This window comes from Centruroides sculpturatus, unplaced genomic scaffold, assembly GCF_000671375.1.
Source record: "Centruroides sculpturatus isolate CEXI.00-Female unplaced genomic scaffold, Cexi_2.0 scaffold688, whole genome shotgun sequence".
In the NCBI taxonomy this organism is placed as follows: domain Eukaryota; kingdom Metazoa; phylum Arthropoda; class Arachnida; order Scorpiones; family Buthidae; genus Centruroides; species Centruroides sculpturatus.
Genome location: NW_019385125.1, coordinates 387,219 through 407,599, shown reverse-complemented (window position 1 = coordinate 407,599; position 20,381 = coordinate 387,219). Strand labels below are relative to the sequence as shown.

General features: G+C 28.2%; 1 protein-coding gene across 2 annotated transcripts in view; it reads left to right on the top strand.

The window, feature by feature from the left end:
- LOC111635130 (RNA-binding protein 1-like) overlaps positions 1–20,381 on the top strand; it is a 47,870-nt gene that overhangs the window by 7,753 nt on the left and 19,736 nt on the right. For both annotated transcript variants that reach the window (XR_002758340.1, XM_023379988.1), the window contains exons 2-5: positions 1,417–1,636; positions 1,815–1,898; positions 2,021–2,050; positions 2,143–2,151. Coding sequence is in view for 1 of the 2 variants with exons in the window: in XM_023379988.1 (XP_023235756.1) it covers positions 1,417–1,636; positions 1,815–1,898; positions 2,021–2,050; positions 2,143–2,151 (343 nt within the window). In the remaining variant the exon portion in view is untranslated. The remainder of the gene's footprint in view (positions 1–1,416; positions 1,637–1,814; positions 1,899–2,020; positions 2,051–2,142; positions 2,152–20,381) is intronic.

Below are 20,381 nucleotides of genomic sequence, written 5' to 3'. Positions count from 1 at the left end.
AACAAAATAAATATATTGAAAAATATAAAAACAATAAAAAATTATACTTCAGAAGTTAATTTAGTATCAAAAACGTAAAATATTTGAGTGGCCCAAGACATAGCCAAAGATTGCAGCGCCACAGCACTGGCGAAAATTTAAATTTGGCGACTGGAATTCTTTCGGATGATTGACTTTCGGATAATCAACGCTCTACTGTAATTTGAAATTTACAAAGCTGCTAGAAAAAAGTGACTATAAGCTTTCAAGTAGTGTTCACCTTTTCAAAATTGTTGACCCGGACGGCAGGCCAAGTTGTTTGAACAGAAGTTGTGCAGGTCACATATGCGCAATGTCATTTTACAATGCGAAGAATAATGTGCTAGATAACTTAGCCTGTAGATGTGTATGATCATACTTGCAAAAAGAAAAAAAAAGTCAACAAGTTGCGTGCCACATGTCAGCGTAAACAGATGAACATGGCAGAATTGTAGATGAGATTCAGTGGGTGTGAGTTCTATTGCTGTTAAAATAGTGTAAATTTGTAAAAATATTTGTAAGAACTTTGTTTCATTGTAATTTCACAATTTCTACGAAATTCCTGGACAAAATTAATAGTTCACCTGGACAGTGAGTCAATTCTCAGACTGTCTGGGTGAAAACCGGACAGGTGGTAACACTACTTTCAAGATGTAGACTTCTTCCCCATGCATGGAAGTTGATCTACAAAGTTTAATCTTACAACCCTCTTCTCCTCCCCCCTCTTTCTGTTATGTCACCCCACTTTTAACATGTGGATCTGCATTCAAACTGCAATTAGCATGACAATGCCTATTAAACACAGTTGAAAAACGTTTGTTTTCTTGTAAAATTTTGCTGGAAATTGGTTTCATGTGTTTTGCTTATTAATATACCCAGTTTTGAGTAGTTGAATATTGTAAATTATTTTCAAGCTTTAAGATCATTTTCTGGAACTTTATTTTTCATTTTTAATTAAAATTTTCGTTGAAAATATATTCTAGCATCAGTTTGACAAAATGGTTTCATCTATGTTAATAGCCATTATCAGATTTGAATTTAGATGTTTGAGAACATTAACATTGCATGTTATGGAATAAATTTAATTAATAAAGAATCCAAATGATGATCTGTAAATTAGACCAAAAATATTAGATTCAAATATTTCTTACTGTTTAAAGGTAATGTTTCATTGAATTTTAATGTTAACAGTGTTGCAGATTATTAATTATTAATTTATTTATATATGAATTTGTAAAAACATCATTACTTAATTTTTGGCAAATTTATTATTTCATAAAATAATTTTTAAAATCACCAATATTTCCTATGAGGTATATTAAAATATCAATAATTTTCATTATTTCTTGTTCATTTATTTTATTTCAGTTTTACTTTAGTTTTTATTCTTTATTTCAGAACTTTATATTATGTCACGATTTCGAGAATGGAGTTTGGAATGCAAAGTTTATGTTGGCAATCTCGGTAGCGGAACAGCTAAACATGAAATAGAAGCAGCTTTCAGTAAATTTGGGCCACTACGTAATGTGTGGGTAGCGCGAAATCCTCCCGGATTCGCTTTTGTAGAATTTGAAGATCCTCAAGATGCCGAAGATGCTTGCAGAAGTCTTGATGGAACGTAAGCACACATTTAGGGAAAAAGTCAACTGATTACAGATATTTCCATATATTACACATAATCAAATCAAGTGATATAGGGTTTTGTCTGTCAAAAAATTTTATTCTTAATTCAGAGAAGAGAAAAAATTATTTAAAATGTTTCTTATTTGCATTTCTCCTAACTATATTTATTTTAGACGGCTGTGTGGTAGTCGTGTTCGTGTGGAAATGTCACATGGAAGAAGTAGGAGAGGTGGAAGACGACCGCCGCCACCTCCACGGTAAGAGTTCAAAAGCATGGATGAAGGATTGCTTGTTTAATGTTTAAGAATAAATGTAATTATGTTTAAATGTTGAAATATAATCATCAAAAGTGATTTTTTTTTTAAATTTTATTTTACAGCTATGGAAATTATAACAATAGACGAACAGGGTAATTTTTCTTCTAATAAAACTTAAAATTTTTTTAACCAAGTGATATATTAAAGATAATTTTATATGTGTATATATATTTTTTTTTTCCAGACATGGCAGGTAAGCAATTGAAACTATTGCATTTGAACAAGCAGCAGACCAAAAAGCCTATATAAACAAGAGATATTGTTATAATATATTATATACTGTATACTGTAAGTCTAAATTACTTATAATCCTGAAAACATTTAATTTAGAAGTTAACTGAAACAGTATAAAAAATCAAATTTAAAAGCATGTATGAAAAAAGATTATTAATATGAAATAGTTTTATAAAATTTTATAAGTATATTTTAGAATGATTGAGTTTCAAAATTTTAAAAATTTCAATTTCCAATTTTTTGGAAGTCAGTTTTGTTAAACACCTGAGGTAGGCCTTGGTGAAGTCTAAAAACGTTCGGAAAGTATGTTAAAGGTCAATTACTGGTTAAAATTAATAAAAAATAAAATAATAATAATAATAATGAGGTAAAAATCAAACTTAAAATTACTTAAATTCCAATATTTAGAATAATTTGTTCATATTTTTATCATAAAATAAATTTTTAAATTATATATATTTTTTCTTTTTCTACATTTTTGATTTTATCAGATGCCAATTATTAAATTTATTTTCATAATCTACATTTTTCTTAATATATTTTTGGCAATTTGATAGAAAATTTGTTGTTTTGTATTTGTAAAAGTTTAAAAACAGTCAATTGAGAATTGTTTGAGATATTTTTGTTAAATTTTTTACTTATTATTTGTTAAACATTTGTTTTATTTTCATTTAACATCTTGTCATCAATTACTAAAATTGTGGTTTGTTTTTGTCTCTGTGAAATTTAATTCTTTTAAATCTTCAGAATACATTGCATTTTAATATGAGCTATACACAAATTTCAAATTTATTAGTGTGTAGGATATATTGCAGTTGGGTAGTGATACTGTTATTCAATATTTGCAGTTATGAATTTATTTATTTATTTTTATTATTTGCTCATTTTAAAAAGATTAAAGCTGGTTAATGATAAAACTTTAATAATGTTTAAAACATTTTTACTTTTACATCTTTATATACTAAATGAAGATGAAGTAGTATATAAAAATAAGTAAATTTATAGTTAAGATAAATTAAATCAGTATTTTTGCATTGACATTATTATTATTATTATTAGTACATACAGTGTTATACATTTATCAGTACAGTTGAAATTAAAGATGATACAAAGATACTGATTTAATTTATGATATAAAACAATTGTATTTGTGTGTGTACAGATTAAATTTTAAAAAAGCATTCAAGAAATAATAAAAATATGTAATTAATTCATTTATTGGTTAAACAAAGTATAGATCATATAATACTATACATATAATTATAAATTAATAGTTCATAGTTTTGATAAATGATTAAAAAACACATTTATTTTATGAGATCAGAATAATTTCTGAAGTTTAAATTTTTGTTCATCTATAGTGTTTCTTTCCTTTCAAGATCTATAGGATATAGTTCATATGTTTATCTAAATGTATCAAAGGTACAAGCTGCTACAAATTTTTCAGCTTCATTATAATATTACAGGACCTTTAGTATTAAGAGGCACATACCTATATATTTTAATATAAAAGATTCAGTTAAGATTTATAAAGTAATTTATAAATCTTTTAATTACTTTTAATTTTAACTGATTCATCATCACAATTACAAAGCAAGACTGTTCAATCATATTCTAATTAAAAATAGCATTAAAAAAATTTTTTTTCGACTGTTAAATCTTTCTTCTTAGAATACAAAACATTTAATGATTTGCAAAATGTCAGGTTACTGATTAATGATTAGGCCACTATAGTCTTAAAAGTAGGTTTGTCACATTTTTCAATAGTTTTAATGGTTAAGTAATTTAGATAAATTAATTAAATTTAGAAAGGTCTGGAAAAAGAACAACTTTGAGTGGTATTCATAAATTGTGATTATTGAAAGTGTTCAGATAATGTTCAAATAGCAATGCATTTTCAATTCAAACATAACAACAAGAAATATTTCACTCAAGTGAATTATATATATATATATATATAATTTGCTTGAAAATAGTTGCATTTTTTTGCATTTATATATATATATATATATATAAATGCAAAGAAATGCAACTGTTTTCAAACATTAAAATTGATTACAAAGAATATTGTGTTTTAAAGTAAGAATAATTTAAGATAGGAGTGCTGTCTGGATTTTCATGCTTATCTCAATTATTTAACAAACATAATTGTAATGCTCATAATTATGCTCAAGAAATAAATTGTACTTTATATTTATTTTAAGCTTAGAAATTTCTGTAAATTTATCTATTTTTAGTTTTATAAAATTAATGGCATACATAGTTTAAGATTAAAAGAAATGATTACTGTTTTAAATTAAAAAGAAATAATATTTGTTTAATTAATTATATTAAAAATAATTGTATTTCAAATGCATTGAATTTATAATTGATTTTATAATCTTTTAGAATAAAATTATAATTTTTTTTATTAATATCTCAAAGTATGACATTTTTTAATTTTTGAACAATTACTGTATAATGTAATATTTAAAGATATATTAAATCATATAATTTAAATTTTTATATTAAAAAATAATATAAAGATTGAAATAAAATATTTTCGTTGTATTTTAATATCTATTAACTTTATTTTAATATCACTTTGTTTATATAGACTATTTGATAAAAATATTTGCTGCATTTATTTATTTTATTGTGATACTTAAATTTTAACAATTCCTTAATTTTTTGATTCTTAAAATTTATTTATTAGCTTTTCCTCAAGACCTTTTGAAAATTTATTAAAATATTGTTAGGAATAACATCAAACTTTTTATTATTATAATTTCTTTATTTTTTGGTTTTCTGCTAAGTTCCATGAATATTTTAATTAGTGTAACAGACAATATTAATGTGTACAACTTCACAAAGTCATATATATTTATATATACAAAAAAGATATACTGGATATCTCTGAAAAATGTAATTAAAGGATGATAGCAGTTTCAAAAAGGATTTAAATTCCTTCTTTCTTGTTAATTGCAATTAGAAATGTGTTACTTTGTCTGAACTTTACTTTAAGTTTCTTTGGTTTAGTTTGTTTGTAGGTGATGTTTTTTTAATATCAATCATTTTTGAAAATGGGAGTTCTGTTTAAATAAAAATTTAGGAAATATATACAAATATTAATAGCTTTTGAAAAAAAAAAATGTTATTAATAGGAATAAAACAATATTTTTAGATATTGATATCAAACTTTTGCTAAATTTATGTTTTCAAATTAATTTATAGCTTTTCATCAAGTTTAAACATAAATATTAAGAATTAATGAAAAAATATCAGTGTTAAATACATTTAAATACAGTAGTGCTTGATTAATTTAAATAGAGGAGTACATGCAACATAACTGAAAAGCTTAATAAAAAATAAAAAAATTACATACACCAAAACCAGAACAATAAGCTTGCTTCAGTGGTTCCCAATTAGTTTTTCCTGCATACCACTTCAAGAAAGAGCTCAAACTCACGTACCTCTTATAGCAGAAATTCATATTAATCCATACTAATATAAATTCAAAGGTAATTCTGTCTGTCTGTCACCTTTTCACGTCTAAACCGCTGAACAGGTTTTATTAAAATTTGGCACAGAAATAGTTTACATGTTGGAGATGGACATGGACTACATTTTACTGTGTGAAAATATCTTACTCCCATGAGAAAATTCGATATAATGCGGGCGAAGCTGTGGGTAGACAGCTAATGATAAATAGAATAAGTTTTTTTTTAATATTTATCACCTTTAAAATACAATTCTAATAATAATGAAAATAACATAAGGTTATTTAATTTTAATGTGACAAATGTGCACAGTTTTCTTTGCACAACTTTGTAAAATCTGGTTGCTTTTTAGTCAGCTTCAATCTCAAGTCATCTTCGAGTTGAAGTCGGTGATGATGTTAGTTTTCATGTTTGTCATGGCTGAAAATCCGCTCTCGCAGAGGTATGTTGTGCAAAATGGTAGTAAATATTTTATTGCCGCTTCGTTGACATAATGATAATGATTGTACAATTTTTGTTTCTTGCGTAAGAATTTAGGTATTGTTGCAAATGCATTTTTTTGATGAAATTTCAAGAATATTTTTAATTATAAATAAACGAATTTGTGCATTTGACATCATGTTGTAAATTGCCGAAGTTTTGATGGTCCACCCATTATTTTTTTGATTGCTCATCTCTGCATTTAAATTTTAAATCGACTGATTTTAGATTGCTGTGCATACTCCTTTATGCAATTTTGCATACCCCAGGGTACGCATACCACTAATTGGGAATCATTGGCTTACTTGAAATTGTTAGTTTAGTAAAAGCTTTGTGTTGGATATTTAAAAAGATTGTTTTATTCATTTTTTAAATTTATCCAGTTGACAATTTTTAGTTACAATTAGTTTGTTATAAATAAAATTACAGAAGTTAAAATTTTGTTAGTTTGAATATTTATATTTTTAATCTAGAAGCAAATTAAGTGACTGAAATACTAGTGATTTAACAATTTCAAGTAAGCTTATAGTTCTGGTTTTGGTGTATGTATTCTTTTTTATTTTTATTAAGCTTTTCAATTTTTAACTTAGTGTTGTTAAAAATTTTAAATACACTTTTAAAACTGTGTTTTTTTTAAGTATGTGCCATCATCATAATCTCTCTTGTCTTAAATGTCTATTTCAGTGATTCCCAATTAGTGGTACGCGTACCCCTGGGGTACGCGAAATTGCATGAAGGGGTACGCCCGGCAATCTAAAATCGGTCTATTTAAAATTTAAATGCATGAGATGAAGCAATTAAAAAAATAATGGGGGACCATTAAAAATTCGGCAATTTACAACACGATGTGGAATGCACAAATTTGTTTATTTATAACTAAAAATATTCTCGAAATTTCATTTTAAAAAAATGCATTTGTGACAATACCTAAATTCTTACGCAAGAAACAAAAATTGTACAATTATCATTATTATCATGTCAGTGAAGCAGCAATAAAATATTTACTACCATTTTGCGCAACATACCTCTGCGAGAGCGGATTTTCGGCCATGACAAACATGAAAACTAAACATTGTGAGTGACGATGTTTAGTTTTCATGTGTGTTAAATTATTGTCGATTCCTATGGAAATTTCATTTTAATGAACAATAATTTGAAATAATTCAATTTTGTGTCAGACTGGCCTCTACTAGGCCCCCATAACAAAACTCTGACTACGCCAATGATCGTCACTGACTTCGACTCGAAGATGACTCGAGACCAAAGCTGACCAAAAAGCAACCAGATTTTACAAAGTTGTGCAAAGAAAATTGTGCACATTTTGTCGCATTAAAATTAAATAACTTTGTGAGTTTCATTATTATTAGAATTGTATTTTAAAGGTAATAAATGTAAAAAAAAAACATTCTATTTATCACTCGCTGTCTACCCACAGCTTCGCCCGCATTATATCGAATTTTCACGTGGGCGTAAGATATTTTCTCATAGTAAAATGTAGCCTATGTCCATCTTCAACGTGTAAGCAATTTCTGTGCCAAATTTTTTTAAAATCTGTTCGGCGGTTTAGACGTGAAAAGGTAACAGACAGACAGCAGACAGAATTACGTTCGAATTTATATTAGTATGGATTAATACAAATTTCTGCTATAAGGGGTACACGAGTTTGAGCTCTTTCTTGAAGTGGTACGCAGGAAAAATTAATTGGGAACCACTGGTCTATTTAATCTTGCAAGGTTTAGCTTAATAGCTTTACATACCTACAGTGTAACTATAAATGTATACATCACATTAACTAACCATAAGATATTTGTTCACAAACTTATTCCAACTATAAAATTTTTTATGCTTAATTAATTTGATGTCTGTATTTCAAGTTACTGGCATAAAATGTCTTTGAAGAACACACACTCTCTCTCTCTCTCTCCCCTGTTAATTTTTGAATTAATTACACTTCTCTAAAGCAAAATCTTAGTATTATATCAAACATTAATTTATTGGCTATCAAGAATGATTCTTATCTTTAATTATCTATGGAATTTATTTGAATTTGGTATTTTAATTCATTAAATCTAGATCATTTTGTTTTAAATTGTTATATACTAATAATAAATAAATGTAATTATGCAAATTTATTATAAATATATTAATACATTTGAAAAAGTCAAAAGATTTAAGAGCATACATTGCTATTGCTTAATTTTGCTTAAATATTGTGTGTTAATGTAATTGCTTAATTAATATAACATTTATTACTTGTAATATTATTTTAAAAAATGGTTAAGCAGAACACATCCACATTAAATCTTTAAATCCAACAACAATAAATTTATTAGTTGCAAACATTTTTGGCCTTCTTAACTAGCCATTGCCAGGTTACATTAGAACATTACTTTTGGAATTTGCTTTAATGTAGCCAGAAGATGGCCAGTTAAGAAAACATTTGCATGAAATAGATTTATTGTTGCTGGACTTAATAATAAATTCAAATTAAATCTATGATTATTTTAAAATTTTTGATAAGAAAGAATTTAATCAATTTAAAAGTCTCAAACAATGAAACCATTTCATGACATTTTAAATATTTTACATTGTTTCATATTAAACAACTGATTGCAAGAAGATACTAATCTTAAATTTACTGTTGTAGAGATACTTTTAATCTTTCCTATCTCATTAAATAGTATTAGACATAGACTTACTTACTTAATATATTCTATTAAACTGTTATAGAATGAGTTAAAATAGAATATGTTTTTATTGTGGAATAGATTTAAATTTAATTTTAATATAAACTTTCAGTAAGAGGCTATATTCTTCTCTTCCAGAAACAATGACACTTCTTAGTAAACAGTTATTGACTAAAATAATTTTTTTTAATGAATTAGGATAAATTAATTAACCTTTTTTCCATTTGAAACATCTATTTAACTTCTATCACACTTTTCAGAGACACCTTGTATAACTTATGTGTATATAATTTATATATGTATGTAATATGTATTAATTTTTTATATTATTTGCTTATGTTTTGGGACATTGTGATCATAAAAATTTTTGCTTATCCACATAAGCCACACAAATGTTAACTCAGATTGGGGACTAGAAATGGATTTTAAAATTATAAAAAGAAATTTTACTATTTACAACAGAGCTTTGTTATTATAGCATTTATATATTATAAAAGCCAAATATGTAAGAATTTTATTTGAATTTTTATGTTAAAATTAGAAATTTTAAGTCTCTTATCAAAATGCTTTATAATTAAATTTGTACTATTTTAACAAACTGGAGCAGAATGATTTTCAATGAAAAATAAATTCAGTATTTAGAGACTTTTTACTATTGGTTTCTTCATTTGAGGTATGAGTTATAAAAAAAAAGATTTTTCTAATGTGATTAGGTTAGCATTTTAATGCCAAATTATCAGGCTAATTTTGGGCTATGTTAATGATTAGTTACTAAGTAATTTGACTAGAAGTAGGCAAATATTAGTATTTTTAAAAGTAGTTAGTATTTTTTTCAATGAATTTAAAGATATTTTTCTAATGGTATTGTAAAGCCTAAAAATTACTCAATTTTTTAGATTTACACAATTAATTTAATTGCTGCTTCAAGTCAATATTGTTTTAATTGTCTAGATAAGATTAAAATGTAATGTACTGATAGACTGAAAAATCTTATTAGTAGAACAATATCATAAGGAGAACTGATCAATTGAAATAACACTTTAATGAAAGAAGAATGCAAAAATACTAGTATAAGTGTTCAAGTTTTTTTGAGTTATATTGAAAGTTTTAAGAAACATATGAACAGGAACAAGTTTATGATGAGGAGCACTTACGTTTGAATTTTATTATATTGTAGGCAAGCAGATATGAACAAAAACGTGATTGCTGTAGTTACAAAATAATAATAAAAAATAAATGAGCATGTTTTTTTTCATAAATTTAAGCATTCAAATGCTTTCAAATCATGATGATTGAATGCTTGCTGTTTATAGTTTATTCATAATTATTTTTGTAACCTTTCATTAAAGCATTTTTTTTTTCTTTTGTTTTGTTTTACCTATTGTGTTCAGTGTTATCAATAACATACATTGTCAAATATTATATATTAAGTTATACTTATTAAAATTCTGTATATTAATAATGAAAAAAAGATTCCTTATTTTAGATATTAAGAACAAAATATCAGAATGGTATTTATATAGTTTTCCACTGAACTGGCTCTATGTATAATCTAATTTAGTTATGATTTGCTACACAATGGAATTATGTATTAATATAGTTCCAAGCAGAGTTGGCTTTATGAGTATGTGATCAGTGCATTTGCATAGAGCCTACATTTAATGAGACATAGAAAGACTTTGCACTTGACACTTGGCATTTTGCATTTATGTTTTGCACTGAGCCTTGCAAAAGATGATGTCTATTCTGGTTCAGGTTAGATTGTATTTGAAACCAATACAGTTGAACCTGTCTGTCTTGAATCTCATGGGAATGAGAGAAAAATTTGAGATAAAGGTTCCCACATAGTAAACAGTAATTGGTTTGTTGGGAGTTATGGTGTGTTATTAATACAATAGCAAGTACAGTACAGTACATATTTGTGTTAGGTATAAATAAAACATTTTTGACAGTTATAACAGAAATAGTTTGCCAGTAGTTTATGATGCCTGAGTTTCTTTAACCCATAAGACAGAAGTCCAACTTGTAGCCAGTCAGAGAAAAGCAGCATTAATTGCAACTGTATTATAAGAGATGTGTCTCAACTACTATTTATGCTATCAAAATGTAGTCACTGAGCTTTGAATTTGTAATTGAAAACTTGGTCTTGGTCTGTAATTTGAGATAGAGAGGTTTTGGGAGAAAATTATTTGAGATAAACATGGAAAATATATTGAATTTAGGCTGAAAATTCAGGGGAGATTTTGACAGAGGTTTTTGAGATAAGACAGATTCAACTGTATATAGCATCTGTCAGACTTATTGGTTAAGTAAAAATTTAATAAAATATTTTAGTATAAAGTTAGTCATACTTGATATTAGTTGTGGTGTCATTAAGTTAATTTAGCAAATTATAGTGAAATCTATAAAGAAGACAACTCAGTGTGAAATGCAGTTTTACATTAAGCAATTTACTTGCTTACAGTTAAATTATCAAAGTATTAGTGCCAATCTTTTCTAGATATAAGCTAACTTAGATAAAAATATAATGCTATCATTATTAATTTCTACAAATAAAATTACTACTAAAGTTATTTGGTTGTTTTTAATAATAGTGATTAATGCATGTATATCATAATTAATTATGGATTCCTATATTATTTATTTATATCCAGTATAATATACACTATAATGGGTTTCTGTGTTATATATTCCAAGGATACTTTGTTATATAGATGGAATATATAATACAGGAACCAGTTATGTTGTACTGTACATTGGGATACTGGAACATAATAAAATATAATTTCATAAAAGTATGAAATTTAAGAAATGTTCTTAGAGTGAGATGTTCTGCAGAATTATTGGTCTTTAATTAGTCTAAATCAGTGATTCTCAAACTTTTTCGATCCCCCGCCCCCTTTGTTCCATAAAGTTATACCCAACGCCCCCTAACCCATTTTCTCTTGTGTGAGAAAAGGATTGGAAATATTCTTAGGAAAACTTTTCTATGAATCTCACACTTTGTGCCCTTACTGTACATTGTTCTCATCATCTGGAAACCATTAAACGCAATGTTTCCTCTTATCAGACCCAATTTTGCCTTTGGTCACAGTTCAATACCCTGCCTCTATCATAGATCTATTCATCGCGCCAGAAGGGGGCGTTATTGCTTACTTTGAGAAACGCTGAGCTAAAATAAAAGTCAATGTGTTAGAAATATTCAAGTTGTGACCTAAAATAAAAAATATATAAAATGTTAACATTTTATATATATTCCGTCGAATTTTTATATATAGAATTTGTCTGCCGTTGCCCCTCTATATTTCCTTAACGCCCCCCAATTCTCTTTGAGCCTTCTACTGCCCCCCTGAAAGCCTCCAGCGCCCACAAGGGGGCGTTATCGCCCACTTTGAGAAACGCTGGTCTAAATTAATCATAAGTCTGGTTTTAATCAAAAACTGAGTTTGTTGAGTTGTTGTTTAAATGCTCTTAGATACTGTATATGAAGACCTAGGAGACATATAGTGCTAATCTTCAGAATCATGCTTTTTGAGATAAATGAGTTTGAATGTTTGAAAAAAATCATAAAATGAAAAATCCCAAAACGAAGAGATGATAGCCACATCTACTGGGATTTTTAGCAAGCAAAAATATTAACATGCATCTATTCATATGATTTTAAATTTTTTCAAACATTCAAACTCATTTACCTCAGAAATGTGATTCTGAGGGTTAGCAATATACATCTTCGAGGGAGATGTATATTGCTAACCCTCAAGATGTTGCTGATACTTCTGATTAAGGTCAACAGGAATGCTCAGAAGATGACAATATTTTGCCAAAAAATAAAATGTCTTTTGTTAATTGTTAAAATGTCTGTTAAGGGTGTTTAGTAGTGAAGAAAAATTAATATTAACATGCAATAATTCTGATTTGTAATTGTTACTTAACCTTTCAGCAGTGGGATAATCAGGTATAGTGCTACACCAAAGTAGTGGAGAATAAATGTGGAAATTTTTAAAGTATTTTTCCACATGTTTTTTCTCATTACTGTTTCGGAAAAAGATTTTGTAAATAGTTATGTCTAGTAAAGAAAAGTATTTCTTTATTGTTACATAATTTATTTTTTATGTGAATTTTTTTTTTTGCAATAGTTTTTGGTGATACCCCAAAAGAATTTAACGGATATATCCGACCCTCACCACTGCCACACAATTGCCCTGGACAGATATATCCATCCCTCACTGTTGAGTGGTTAATTATTGATTATTTTAATTTTAACATATTTCTGTTAATTACAAAAAACAATAGTGTACTTTTGCTAACTTTTGGAACCTAACCCTATGTTTTGTACTAGTCCTTTATTTCATACAGTATTGATTCACATAACTTGGTACTTTTTTGAAACCTAACTATTATGTTACAAGGTGGGATATCTGCATACATTACACTGGTGTTCACATTAGGAAGTTAAAATGAAACTAAAAATACACTGAGTGCGGCATTAATAGTTTTTTATTTTCTCTAGCACTTTCAACGATTTGATATTCATCATCTTAAGACAAACAAAAAAAATTTTTTTAAATAGAACAGAATAATTTAACATAAATGATTAAATATCATTTAAATCTAAATTAAAAGTTGTTATATGCATGATCAAAGCTCAATTATGCAAGATGTTAAAATGTCATACAGTGCATGAGTGAGTATACATCCATATAAAAGTTGTGATGGCAGATATATATCATTGTTTAGCCATTTATATATGACAACCTACATGTTGGGCAGGTTAAGTGTTGTTGTGTTGCATGGCTTCAAGGTTGTTATGAGGAAAGATTCCCATATGAAAATGAGTTTCCAGTTGCTGCAGTATCTGAGTAGCATTGTTTGAGCCCATAATGGGTTGTTCTGTTTGAGCACCATTTTTTGCAAGTTTTGTGATATGTTTTATTTTCACTATGTTATCCTGGTGCTTGGCTGGGCAGCTAGCAAGCATTTGTATTGTGGCCCCAATGTACTGTACTTCATACTCACCCCTATTATGGGATTCTCCTGATTTTTCAAAGGTGGAGAGTTTATCCCAATTGTTTCAGATGAGTCTGCACAAATTCAGCAGCAGGGAGAGGGACAGGAGAAAGTTGGTTCCGTCCTACTTATTTTTTTTAGAAAAGGTGCTAGCTAAATTCTTTTGTACACTGATCCCAGACTTGCCCTATGTTACTCTCTTGTCCTTGGTTGATAAATCCACCATCACTTTGGTTATTGGTACATTACAAACCAGTGCATATAACTTCTACAAAGTGGACATAGTATCCTTGTTTGAGTTCTTCAGTGCACACTTCTGAAACTGTAATGCTTGTTAATTCTTTATTCCTTAAGAGCTTTAGTGCTCAACAGATACTGGATATACATGATACACTGATCTTCATCACAGAGCAGAACTATTTTCATTTCAATGGGAAAATTTACTTACAGAAACAGGAGATTTGCATGATTTCCCCTTTATCTGCTGTTCTAGCAGAACTGATCATGAGAGAAATTGAACACAGAACATTTAATTCCCCACTTGTCATCTGCTACCCATGGTTGTAATTATGTTTCATTGAAGACATTCTCATAGCATGGAAGGACACAACAAATGTTTCCATGTTAGAACAACAAATGTTCAGTGTATAACAATCTATTAACTTCACATGGTAAAAAAGAGGTTTATACAACAACAACATTTTTGGATCTGCACATAGATAGGTCCTGAAGGACTACTATTCTCAGTTTTCCATAAGTTTAATATGGTCTCTCATATCATTCCTGCTGTCACTTTCCAACCTTTGTAGAAATTAAAAATATGACACTTCCGTGTTGCGGCGTTATTGACAGCGATTTGTTAAATTTCAGATGTGCTCGCTAGTACTTTCAACAGTTTACAACCGTCGTCTTCAGGCGAAATCGAATACCTTTGTTTTCGAATTGACAGCTTTTAACGGACTTTCCAAATTACGTAATGCGCGTGGTTGGAATATAGAACAAATTAATAAAATTGAATAAATAAATATTTTCCTTAAAGAAACCTGCTGTAATAACTTGAATTCCCCAAAACATATAAATATTGATTGATGGTGCCGTGCATAGTGATGGAATAAAATTAGAACACAAAATTATAACTTGGATTGTTTAAATACATACAGTATCAGGGGAGGAAATTATCTATATTGGAGCTACCACCAGAATGATACGGTCCCGGATCCTCGAACATCAAGAAGATATTAGAAATAATAGACCAGCTACAGAATTAGCGAAAAAGGTGCTAGAACAAGATTATCTTCCACTTTGGAACCAGGTTAAATTGCTTAAGTATTGCAATGATCGTAGGCAAATATTCATATGGGAAAATCTTTATATATCCGCTACTTTGTCGTGCAATACGCCGACATTGGAAATACCACAGTTATGGATAACTTTATTTAAACAATCCAAGTTATAATTTTGTGTTCTAATTTTATTCCATCACTATGCACGGCACCATCAATCAATATTTATATGTTTTGGGGAATTCAAGTTATTACAGCAGGTTTCTTTAAGGAAAATATTTATTTATTCAATTTTATTAATTTGTTCTATATTCCAACCACGCGCATTACGTAATTTGGAAAGTCCGTTAAAAGCTGTCAATTCGAAAACAAAGGTATTCGATTTCGCCTGAAGACGACGGTTGTAAACTGTTGAAAGTACTAGCGAGCACATCTGAAATTTAACAAATCGTTGTCAATAACGCCGCAACACGGAAGTGTCATATTTTTAATTTCTAAACTGGCTGGCGTGAAGTGAACTACATTTTCAACCTTTGTATTATGTGGACACCTCTATCACTGAGTACCAGGATGATGTGGTGAAAAGAAAATGTACCATAAAGTTTGCAAAAAAGGTGCTTGAACAGAACTACAACCCATTATGGGCTCAAACAATGCTACTCAAGTGCTTCAGTGACCAGAAACTCATTTTCATATGGGAATCTCTCCTCACAACAACGTTAAAGCCATGCAACATACCCGCACTTGACCTGCCCAACATATGGGTTTCCCTGTATAAACAGCTAAACAGTGATAAATGTTCTTTGATGTGGGTGTATACTCACGCTTATGCTATCTATGTTTCAACATTTCAATATCTTGTGTAACTGAGCTTTGATCACACATGTAACGACTTTCAATTTAAACGATATTTAATCCATTTACATTAGATTACATGTGTTCTATTTTAAAAAACATGTTTTGTTTACCTGAAGATGATGAATATGAGTTTGTTGAAAGCATTAATAAAAAACTGTTAATGCCACACTCAGTGTGTTTTGATTTTCATTTTATGTGATATTTTACATGAGGTTCAAGCTTTATTGTGCTACAAAATTAAGCAGTTCTGTTTTAAATGTAAAATATATAATACCGTGAATTAAATTATGAAAAATTAATCTGCATATATTACAAAGAAAACTGTTTGATGAGAGAGACAAATATACAAAGTGAAATTTTTATATATTGCTACTTTTTGTCTTTTTTATTTTTATGTTATCATGTATGCTTTTTTATTTTTATTGAAATCTGCATCTTGAATAGGGATAAGTTAAATACATCAGCTATAGAGAGACATATTTAACAGAAGCAGTTTTAGTATGTGAAATTTTTGAGAATTTATGTTTAGTAAAACTTTTATTCTTAGGTGAACTTCAAAAAAGTTATTTGCTGTCCAATTGGTGAAACAAGATTATCAGTTTGAAAAAATTACAAATTAGCAAAGCTATATAATTATTTTCTAACCATGTCAAAACATAATTTTATAATACATTTTAATAATTTTAATACTAATATGATATAATAAACATTAGGATGCTTAATTGAAAATGATTGTCTTTGCATTGCATATTTTACAAGTGGAGATATTTAACATTTTAATATTGTCATTTAATAATTTTAATTTTTATCTTTTGAACCATATATTTTCAATATAATAGTTTGTTGTAGGAAGTCAAATAACTTAGTATTTTTTAAAATTTTGTTATGATAATTAAGTTATGACTGCTTGTTACTTGAAAAAATGTCATGTCTAAATAATTAATGCCCTTTATCTTAATTGTTTCATCTGTGCTATGTGGTTTAGTTCCTTAGCTTTTAGATATTATTACTGTCCTTTGTTCAAACACGTTATAGTGCAATCACTCGACCACTTGGCATTTTTCATCATTAACTTTTATTCAGTTGATACGCGTATAAGTTATTTATACACGTTTTGGGCTTAATAACGCTCCTCTTCAGTCAACTAAAATTAATAAAATGTACACAAATCATAAAATGCGATAGATGTATAGATATTTTAAATATTAAACTACACGTACCTCAAAAACTGAATCACTGTTTTCTAAAAATACCTTAAACATTTGCATAACTGGTGAAGATGATTATTTGTGTAAATCATATGCTGGTTACACAAATGTTTAAGGATGATTTTTTTTAAAAATGGTGATTTAGTTTTTGAGGTATGTGTAGTTTAATATTTAGAATATCTATATATGTATATTGCATTTTATGATTTGTGTACATTTTATTAATTTTAGTTGACTGAAGAGGAGCATTATTAAGCCCAAAACGTGTATAAATAACTTATATGCGTATCAACTGAATAAAAGTTAATGATGAAAAATGTCGAGTATTGCACTATATCATGTTTGAACAAAGGAAAAAATACTGACACAGTTTCAAGAATGTTAAAATATTATTACTGTGTGTTTGAATGTATTAAAATATCCAAATAAAAAATTTAATCAAATAATGATTTAACTCTTTACTACAGTCAAATGAGAAGATAACAAATCTTATTTACATTAGCATTTGAGGACATTTATATTATAGTGTGTTCAGTTCAATATGTTTGCCTTTCAGTGGCACATCCAGAGGGAAAACAAGGGGTTCAGGCACCTCCCAAAATAAAATGAAAAAACACACACACATTTTTCAAAAATCTTTTCCTAAGTAAAATTCTTTTTTTTTTTTTACACACAGTAGAGCGTTGTTTATTCGAAAGTCAGTTATCCGAAACGTCAATTATCCGAAAGAATTCCAGTTGGCAAATTTAAATTTTCACCAGTGCTGTGGTGCTGCAATCTTTGGCTATGTCTTGGGCTACTCAAATATTTTACATTTTTGATACTAAATTAACTTCTGAAGTAAAATTTTTTATTGTTTTTATATTTTTAAATATATTTATTTTGTTTGTACAAAATAAAAAAAATAACTTTTAACGATACAATAGTCTTCGTTAGACTTAACATTGACGAAAATTCAACACGAAACAACACGCAACGGAGAAAAATTTCAACATGGGATAGGTTAATATATTTTTTCGTTCATAATCGGTTATCCGAAATATCAATTTTCCGAACAACCTCAGTCCCCAATTGATTCGGATAAACAACACTTTACTGTATTGTCATGTCTTCTATTTCTCTATTACTTATGAATTAATGATCACATATGGTGGGAATTTTATTGAATTTGCAATAAGAAATTTTTTATCGATTTAACTCAGCTCCCCAAAATTAAATCTTGAGTTTGCCACCATTGTCTGTCTTCAGTCATAATCTCCCTCAAGTTTATCTCAGTTTGTTTGATATTACCATAGATAACTCTCTCTCCTGGGATAGTGATGATTTCACACTTAATAGATGACTTGGGCTCTTTCAGTCTTTGGAGATATGACTAGAAAGTTAAAGGAATACACCAACTCAATCTGGAGAATGTGCTACTTGTCTGTTTTCTTTCATGGTGTGAAAAATATTGAAGTTGATAACAAGTATATTGAATGCATTCTAATATAAATAACTTTCAAATACTGATTTTAATGGCATTTGAATAAAATTTTCACTTGTAATAAAACATTAAATTTGATTGATAGATTTTGCATCATCCTAATTTGCATTGATAATTGAAGCTGAAAACTATTGTCAAGATTAGATAATTTCTGTTCATCTTGCATTATTGGACTGATTATTAAATTTGAAAGTATCAGCCAACAATATAACTAGACTAATCAAATCAAGTTTTTCTTGATTTGGTGATCTATGATTCTTTCAAAATGTGTACAGTTATCATTACTGACTTAACATTTAAATGTATTACCATATTTATTCAAATCTAAGATGCACTTAAATTTTTGTGCTCACCTCATTTTTTTAATAGACAACCTAAGACAAATTTATGACAACAGAATTGATTGTTGACATAAATTTGTTTGGTATTCATTGAAAGTAAAGTTATATATGACTGTCTTCCTTGGAATTGAAATTAGAAACCTCTTCGCCCACTGTGTTAGGTAGGCTCTTATTAATCAACACTGGATTCAATGTTTACATCTTCTCACATGCAATTATGCTTGGTGCCTTTTAAAGCATAAGAAATGCAACTTTTCTTGAAAGACTGCTGTATAACTTGTTCTGGAATTTTCACCAAAGTATTTATGATATTACTGTAAACATGAATGAACACAAACAGCAAAATTAAAGTGACATTGAACATTGATGACAAGTTCAACCAATCTGCCATTTTAATTGTCAAGGTCAAAAGTGGAAATTGATTGTTATCTTAATTTTGCTGTCTGTGTGCATCCAGCTTAATAGAATGATGAGATTAAGCTAAGTTGATCTCTAGAGTATTTTCTGTTACTAGTATTGGTCTAATAGAATCATTAAAATGATGCAATGAAATTATTGACAGAAAAATAAGATGCATGGAATTAGAGGTCACTAATTATGAAGTATTACATTGAATCTAAGATGCAATTTATTTTCAGAGTTATTAAAACCTGAAATAACATGTGCCATACATTCAAATAAATATGGTAAATAAGAGAAAGATAATTGCTGAATTAGTATGATAATTACAATAACACCACACTTTTCTCATACATTCAGCACTGATGTGTTTATTAATATGATTGACCTCCTTTAAGGACCAGCCTCAGGTTTAAGTATTGCAAATTGAATGTTAACCAAGGTTCTTAAATTGGAATATAAGATACTGGCTCTCAATATGTGACTAAGGCCAGGATGTCAGTTAGGTGGAAAAAGGCAAGGCTGATAAAATGGGTATTCAACAAACACAGGCTCAGCACTTTAGAAACTTGGGAAATATGTAACAAGACACTTAAAGGTACTTGCATTAACAGTAAGGAAAGCAATGCTTTACCTTCAACATGGCATGCATTTGTGGATTACTCCCTAAAAAGGGATTAACAGAAATTTGAATCCATTTTGATGTTTTTATTTAAGTATATATTATTTTATTTTTTGTTATTATATTCAGCCATTTTTATTAATCCTGTTTGTTAATATTATGCAATGGAGCTATGTAAAATCTTAAAATTTTTATTCAAATGCCATGACATCAGAAGAATGGAATTAGAAGCATATTCTTATTTAAAAATCTTGTCTAACATTCAATTTGGAACACACAAACCCTGAGGCAGGAAGAAAATATTTGTGTTAATAAATGTATTTGTTCTGGAAGTGTGAGAAA